The following is an 8,610-nucleotide window of genomic DNA, read 5'->3' as shown; positions in this document are numbered from 1 at the left end:
ATTGAAAATAATCTTATTAGCTTAATAACTGTATTAATGGAACAAATAACATTTTATTAGATCAAGAGCGTGTATTTGTTTTATTAATATTATTATTGAATTAACAAGATGATATTTAATTAAGTTATTGTAGGCTAGCTATTAAAATTCTTTTTTTTCTCGTGTATTCAATTCAAGTTTATTTTTATCTGAAACGAGAGTATTTCTGTCAAATTTATGGTTTTCTTAGCCGGTAATATTACTTTCGCAACCTTCTAAAATACAAATATGTATCTTAATAATTCTTTTTTGCTTGAAATAGAAAGGGAGAGAGAGATAGAGAGCAATAAAACACTGCAATGAAATGAATCCCATTGAAGGATTTAACACGATTTTTTTTTTTTATTTCGAAACGTCTTATTTCTTCATTTCCTGACTCTTACTGGTAAAACTGGAGTCAATGGGCCAATATGCTCGCCATTGGTCAACGTGTGATTTAGTAGTCGCCGATGAATCGTATTGGCGATATGAACCGGTCGTTTATCAACGCGTCCGAGCCAAGATCAAAAGAGCAATAAATAAAGGAGCCGTTATGCACGAGTCGTCGCACGCGCGCACGCGATACAGCAACGGAATCGGCGAAGAAAGAGGCGCAGGAGGAAAGCTAATTAGCGCGGATCGAAACCTACGGCGCTTGATAAATGGACAGCCAATATTTGGACTAAGGGTGCCTCTCTTCCCGCGCGCCCCACGCCAGCCGCGCTTTTTTTCTCGCTTTTTATCGCCGAGTTCTTTACATTGATCATCGTAGAAGACGCGTGATGGCGGACGGAGAGGGTTGAAAGGGGACGAATGACGGCGAGCGGTACGCACAACTTACGCGCGTTTGGGTAAATATCTCCGCGGGTATTTACACGAGCGAGCTCGACTCCGAGATAGCCCGTGATTAATGGCCCTTCTTCAAGCTTTATTAACGACCTGTCCACCCAGCCCCACCTTGACCACTTTTGGAAAACCTCGTGTAGCCGGCAAGTTCGTCATATACGACGATTTTATTCAGACGCTTCCTGAAAATGCAGGCGAGAGGGGGAGAAGGGGGAAATTACCTCGCTCGCAATATCCTCGCGAGCTCTCGTGCGAGCAACGATCTTTCAAAATTCAAGGTTGCCGCGCGAATCGCACGCACGTGTACGTTAAACATTTGTGAAATTAATTGTTTAAATCGTCGGATGGATTTTGCTCGTAGCGCGCATTATTTTTTACCATTCATTCAATTCACACGTTTGCGCGTACACGCGTTAATTATTATATATGATTAAATCGATTCTGCGAACGCGCATCGGTTCTTCTTCCGAGAACGAACGGCGGTCCTTTTCGTCCTACAGTCGACGTTGAGTCACATGGCGAGAGAGACCATAAGGTACCGTATAAATACACGGTAATCCTATCCGATAATAGTCGCACGGTCAATTAAGATGACCGTCATAAGAACCAATTAAACGTAAGTGCGTGACCACCCTGGCTCGGGTTACGTATTTACGATCTAAAATTATGCGTTTTCGTCGCCCGCGCTCTCCCATTACTTGCCCTACGATTTCTTTCCCGAGTGCCACCCCCTCCCGCCCCCGCTTTCCATCCCTTTGACCCTTACGTCCGATTATGAAATTTCATCTGTGTGCGTATGCGCACCTGATTTTAAACTACGCACGCTGCGCTGCCGACGCTTCGCCAGGGGAACGTTTCCAAAGCTTCGTATAATTCGTCGTCAAAAGTCGGCCATAATTGACGCAATTATGTGTATAATGCAATTATCAGTTTATTTCCTCGGCTATACGATGGACTGGAGCGATACTCTTTGGAAATGCGTAAATAATATATTTGCGTATATAAACGACGACCGGATGTGTGATCTACGTGATTAATCGCCGCGTTAATTAAAATGTTCGCTTAATAAGTTCGCTTAAACGGCGGGAAAAACAGCGCGGCGATTCATTTAACAATTATTTTATGTAGTTTATGCGCGCACACACACGCGCCCGCGAGTAAAGTACTTGCACCCGCGTTGCACACCCGCGCATACGATAATGCGGCGTACCCCAAAATGCACCCGCGACAATAATGATTCCGGGTGGATTAATTTTCCCAATGGGACGTCAACCACTCGGCACGCTTTCAAGACGACATCTCTCTTTCTCTCTCTCTCTCTCTCTCTCTCTCTCTTTCTCTTCCTAAGATCACACGAATAAAAAAGTGACTAGCGTACGTGGCCACGTACGTGGAATGCACGCTCGTCCCTCGAAGAGTGGCCCCTTTCTTTTTTTTTTTTTAAACCCTTTGTCGTCCCGGTTTCTCACATTCATGACTGGTCACCAAACGAGTCGCCACAAGGGCACAAAAAATGGAGTGCGGCGTTTATCAAATATACCTACCTACCTCGAAGGGTGACCGCCGGAACCTGGTTCGTTTTCCACATTCGCTGTTATTCCGCTTCACTAATTGGAGGTTTCGATGTAAGAAAATCGCTTCCGGCTAAAGATAATATGATATTACGACGCGTTATTGGACACTTGTGCTCGTAGATTCGCGAGATTTCGTGATTAGATTATCCACGATAATCATCCCATCGATTTTACGATAATTTATAATGCGGTAATTAATAATTTTATACGTAACTTCCTGATATTTTAAATGTACCGATAATGTACTTGATCGATATAAACATTACAGTAGAATATTTTGCGCCGCGGTAAAATATATGCTCATTTCTCTTTTCATATACGCTTGCTGTTTAATCATTTCATATTATGCGTTATCCCTTTTCTCTCTTTCCACTTCTAGTAGAAAAAACAAATAGAAATATATATTTTTCATTTGTTTTTAAATACCTTTATCGAAGTATCTCACGGATTCGAACGTGCGTGTATACACGCGATGGTTTTCTTGGATAACATCAACTTTAAAAAGGAGCAAATAAATTCTCGTTCGGTGTCGATACTTTTAGAAAAATGAACGGCAAGGGGATTGTTTCCAGCCGGGGAAAAAGTCGTCCCCGGCGGGCTTGTGGCTTGAATGCGATCAAAGGGACAACACTTTCGCGACTGGGACGTAGGCAGCGAGCACTACGTATGCTGATATATGGACCCGTCTCGCGTTGATAGATACCAGAAACTTTACAACTTTAATTTTTCCCTCGACGTCAATTTTGGGTTTTAATCTTGACCTACACCCGGGACAGGGCGCACGGGCGCGTCGGACAAGAAAAGAATTATTACCGCTACAATTAAATAACGTTCCTCTCCGCGCCAATTGTATTTGGATCTCGAGACTTTGTATATTTCATCTGAAAAAGAGTTTACGCTTTCGAGTGTTAACATACGTTTTAGCCAAAACGAAAAGTAATTTTGCCGATTTTTTCTCGTCATTACGAGAACTAGAAGAATCATTAGACACGCGTAATACAAGTCTCGCGCAGAGCAGGAAATGAGATTATGCAAAATGAAACATGATGATGAATTAAACAATTACGTTAGATAATGATTGCACCCATTGTGCAATATTTCTTCCGACGTTTTAATACTCTAGATCGATAGCGAAATTTGTATTAGTCAAAGACTAGTCTGATATTAATTATTTTATTTTATCTGGCAAAAATATCAGTGAGAAATCGCACCACTAAGAATTGTAATAATATATGAGATAAGATTATTGTAGTTTATGCGATCATAAGATAATACATAACATTGTTCTGTAGCACTAGTGACACGGCTGATAATTAATACGCTCCATGTTAATCTTAATCGATTAGTACAACCCAAAGGGATGCCTTTCGAATCAAGAAAGATGCATTCCTGTTTGGGACGTCCTGCATCAGGATTTTTTCGGTCTATCTTATTCGGGACTCTTATTCACGTCAGGTGGCATTCATCAGATGGCCGGTTTGCATCTGGCGAATCCATTGTTCACGCATTAATGAAATACGATTTTGCCAACTTTTATCACGAATAGATATATTTCTGTTGCGAGTGCGAACAATTGATATCCCCGGCGTACATCCGCATTCAGCGCCTTATCGAATTTGTAGATATCGTGATTTAGCGCCGCGAGAATCAATCGTTTCAGAGACTGAATATTTTATACCAATTGCAAATTCCCTGTCGCGTAACATTAAAAAAATTATTATTAATACTTTTTGAATGCGCTTTCGGCGCATATATCCTTATATTATATCCTTAACGTGCTAACGGAAAATCTATGATTTCGATAACATAAATATTGTTGTAATGTGCATAAATTATTTCAGCATACATTTTTTCAAAAACCTACGGAACAATTTGTTCACTTTAGATTTTTTTTAATCAATCTAAAGAAAGATGTTTAATTGAAATGTTAGAATACATGATTTATACGATAGCGTCGTAATTATCATGTTATAACTAAAAACAAATTCTTATCTAACCTACGGGCTTGGGTTAACGAAAGAAATACATCTTTGATTATTTGCAAAAATATAATAACAGTATTTGTACATCAGTGCTCTGTTGTAAATTATATCACATTTCGTTACATTGCTAACAATCGTTTTCCAATCTATCATCATAGATCTGGAATGCGAAATACTTCATAATGCTTTTCGCATAATAGCCTCCATGTCCTGAAGATCAGCCGTTCCCGAAGATCAACATCGTTTGTGCATTTACGCTAAAATTGGCGAAGATAACTCTCTCCTTTCGTGCCGAGACGATCTCCCTTATTTTGCGAAATCACGTTTATCATTCTTTTCCAAAACTCCATCTCGTGCATTATGCCAAAGTGATAAATATCTACGTCTGTTTACACGAAACAGCCCGGAGCCTAAAATTCAGCGCACGGTTTAATCCGACTGTGTTTTCCGCATCGCCTTATTATCTTTGTTGCTATGCGCGATATGCGCGAGATATATTACGATAAAATTTAATGCACCCCGCGACTAAGACCGCGGCCAGTCCGAGCAATTCGCGTTTCGAGAGGCCGGTGGATGTTTGCACGCGTGTATGTACGCACCGAAGCGTTGCGAGTCGCGCTGCGAGGAAAAAAAATGGACAACGGCAGTGAAATTGATACGTGTATTTAACGCGACTTGACTCGCATTTAGAACAGCGGGGCGTATCCTCCTGGTATTTTGCATTTCCAATAAAACGTTATGATGCGTTTTACATCATGCGAGACGTATTTCGCAAAATACGCGCCGGTCGCGCGCTTACGCGCGTAATTGGGTCGACGGTAAAGCGAAACGTCCCGCGACCAGCGACGATACTTTATTCTGTTCTTTCGATAAATAGCCACTCTACTGATCACCTGACGATTTCTAGTCCCGGCTTAGACGATATAAAAATCCGCTCCGGTACACGCGAGCTGCATATACTCGCGCTCGAAACAGCCGCTGCGGGCGGAAACGAAATTACGCACCGTGAACGCGTCCGATCGATTGCTGGGAAAAACGAGTTTAGCCCGGCGCGGATGTCTCCTTCCTGTTCCGCAATGAATTTCCAAATCCAGAGTCCTCGCTGACGGCTGATCGTCAGTTGGGCTGATCCTTCCAGATCGCGCGGCGCTCAACAGCGTCGCGTCGCGAACTATCCGCTCGCGTACGGTGCTGATGGATTGGTCATCAGGTAGTAGTTACCGCGTGCGCTCAAGAGCGGCTTGTGACCGCCCATGATGGATGTATGCCCGTTCTTGCACAGGCCCAACTTAAATCGTGCATAGCTGCTGCAGCTTTTCCCGTGAAACCCTACCTTGCTGTTGATAGATTCGGCGAAGAATCTGTACGAGCGAGCGTGAGAACACGCCCCGCCAGCGTCCACTATACAGCCGAGCTGCTTTCGACCGCCGTTAGGATAAAAATCGACATCCCCGATGGGTACCAGGAAGCCGAGCAGACCACCGTTAGTATGAATGATCTCCACGTACTTAGCATCGCCGCTCGATATTCTGGATCCTGGACCGGCCAGATGAAAATTGGGCAGAGCTGGATCTAAACCTGAAACGATAAATTTGCGCCTTGTCGGTGAATGATCGTAATTAATTGACCAGATCGATATAATCAACTTTTCGATGAAAGAATAAACGAGCAATAACGACGTTTGACCAAGGCGTGAAAAATAAATTTGTTATGAAAGGTAAAAATTGTGGAGCTCTCTGTGAAGTAACACGGATTGCACGTTGGATTGCACGACCTATCAAACGCGAAAAGAAATGTGAATTTCTCAAAAATTTGATCAACTTCAAAGGACACGGGTGTGTCGCGACTTTGAAAAGTAATGGGCGCATTAATATTAAAAATATACCATCACATTTTTCTACACAAAGAGAAGGGAGAAATGAAATTCTTTTAATCGTTTATCTAATCCTCGGTATCTATGAGAGTTGATGTAACACTTGAAAAGAGAGTGGCTTCTTATCTGTTCGCGTACAAAAATTTAATCAGAATATTAAAGAGGCGAGATATAACATTTATTTTTCGTTACGCGCGTCAAAAGTCTTCCCTCGTCGAATATAAATGCTACTAGATGAAAAATGTTAAAAACTTACCCACGACGTAACCGATATCGCTGTTAGCGTTGCGAGCAGCGATTCCAACTACGTGGGCACCAAGAGAGTGGCCGACCAGTATGGTTTGTGACGGATTCATTCCATGCTTCACGAGAAAATTGATCATAGTGGCGACGAATCGAGCGATAGGCACGACATGGTTGCTAGCCCAAATATAAGGCCTCATGCTTATTGAACTCCAATCGACGACGATGACGTTGTAATCGTCGTGCTGAAGATAACCTGCAGCGTAAAAAGCGACGTACATTATTAAATTATTCTAAGTATACAGAAAGAAAAGGTAACGCTGCCTTTCGACTTAACCGAATTCATCTGAATAAGGAGAAACTGGGAGAAACGTTCTATATTTTGAATTTCTGTTTTAATAACTCTCTCTCAAATTACGGAACGCTATGTAATATTTCTGTATTATACGATAAACGTTCACATACATACCGTCGCGAACTAAAGTGCATGCTTCGCTGTTCCGGGAATTTATCCACCCATGAGTTACAAAACGCGTTGGTTTCGCAGGATCGAAGTTGCTGTTCTTCAGAACATCCTCGTTGTCGACGTAGAGCTCTTTCGGGTTAGGATCGTTCTTTTTGTACAGATAGAAGAAGACACGGCTTGGGATTTCGCTATCGTTTAGTTGATCTCCGACCTCTTCGGCGTCGTCCCACATCAGCTTCACCAGGTTCATGTTGTCATCGTACACGTATGCTTCTTTATTTTCAAATAATGCGTAATCCAGTGAAGTCAAAATATTGTTTGGAAGCCCTTCATCTTGCACTGGAAGACCTGCGCAATCGGATACAAAATACTCAAACATCGCAAAATAAAACAGAAAATGTGATGGGAGAAATATATTGAATAAAGCCAATATTATTGCAATATCTTTCCGTTCTTAAAAAGTTAAGTACGAATTGCCGACAAAATCTTTTTTACACAGAAACAAGCAAATCTTATTTTTACCAGCTACTACGCCGCAGGCAAGAAAGACACCAACTAGAACACGCATCTTCATGTTCGACGTTGTTCTGTTGTTAACATTGCACATTCAGCCGTTTATAAAGCGCCTGAAGTCAGTGTACTTGTATATGATTTTATACGATAAGATAAATTCTATTGCGATTGTATCGCAAACCATCCTCGATAATTATTTGATAATATCGGAGATGTCCTGTTCAGGTCAAAACAACATTTATATAGATATTTACATGTAAATATACTGAAATTTAAAATTTTATACGTTTTGTTAAAGTACAACTTGCATTTTTGTTCTTTAGAAATTAATTTAAAGATTTAATGATACTTTTTTATTTATTGTACATAATAGCTGCTATCTAAAATGACTATTTGAACGATACACTATTTTAACAATAAGCGATAAAAATAAAACAAAGCAATGTTATATTGTGTAATATGAGTAACACAGTGTTAAATTTTGTTGTGCTTAAGAAAAAAAGCATTACATTCAGGATTTTGAAAGGTTTTTTTTTAAAGCTTTTTAAAAATAATGTATTTGCTTTGCGAATAAGCCCATATTTTGATGATTAGATTAATACATTTTCAAGTATTTTGAAAAGAAACAACAAAAGATAAATAAAAAGGAGAAATAAATGGTGTGTATCAAAATTGCAATTTTGAGTAACACGTGATTCAATTTAGTAATTTTATAAATCCTTTCACTTTTTCCTTTAACAAGAATCGATTAAAAATCGATTAAGAATTGATTAAGAGAACACAGAAGAGTTATCAATATACGAAACAAATAAATTTTATTTCAATCAGAAAATTAATTGATGTGCATAAATATGAAATGTATTTAGAGAATATTAAACCTATTGTTAATTATTAACAAATTGTGGAACCTAAAAAAGTTAGTGAAATGTATTTCAGTTATATCTATTGATTAAAAATTTTTAAATAGAATGTCAAAAAGAAGAAATCTACTATATAGTTAGTTAAACAAAATAAATTAAAATTTATAAAAGTCGAAATATTTAGACGAAACAGCTGCACACTTTAAAATAACAAAAGAAAAAATAAGAAAGAATG

At 39.8% G+C, this 8,610-nt stretch overlaps 1 protein-coding gene across 1 annotated transcript; it reads right to left on the bottom strand.

The window, feature by feature from the left end:
• Positions 1-4,472: 4,472 nt before the first annotated feature.
• Positions 4,473-7,613, bottom strand: LOC105195654 (pancreatic triacylglycerol lipase). The gene is made up of 4 exons (XM_011161164.3): positions 7,525-7,613; positions 7,006-7,350; positions 6,550-6,792; positions 4,473-5,998 (listed from the first exon to the last, which is right to left on the bottom strand). The coding sequence occupies exons 1-4, from the start codon at positions 7,607-7,609 to the stop codon at positions 5,592-5,594; spliced, it is 1,080 nt and encodes a 359-aa protein (XP_011159466.2). The 5' UTR covers positions 7,610-7,613; the 3' UTR covers positions 4,473-5,591.
• Positions 7,614-8,610: the final 997 nt, after the last annotated feature.

This window comes from Solenopsis invicta, chromosome 4, assembly GCF_016802725.1.
Source record: "Solenopsis invicta isolate M01_SB chromosome 4, UNIL_Sinv_3.0, whole genome shotgun sequence".
Classification (NCBI taxonomy): domain Eukaryota; kingdom Metazoa; phylum Arthropoda; class Insecta; order Hymenoptera; family Formicidae; genus Solenopsis; species Solenopsis invicta.
Note: the sequence above shows the minus strand (reverse complement) of the source record. Positions and strands in the feature narration are given on the sequence as shown.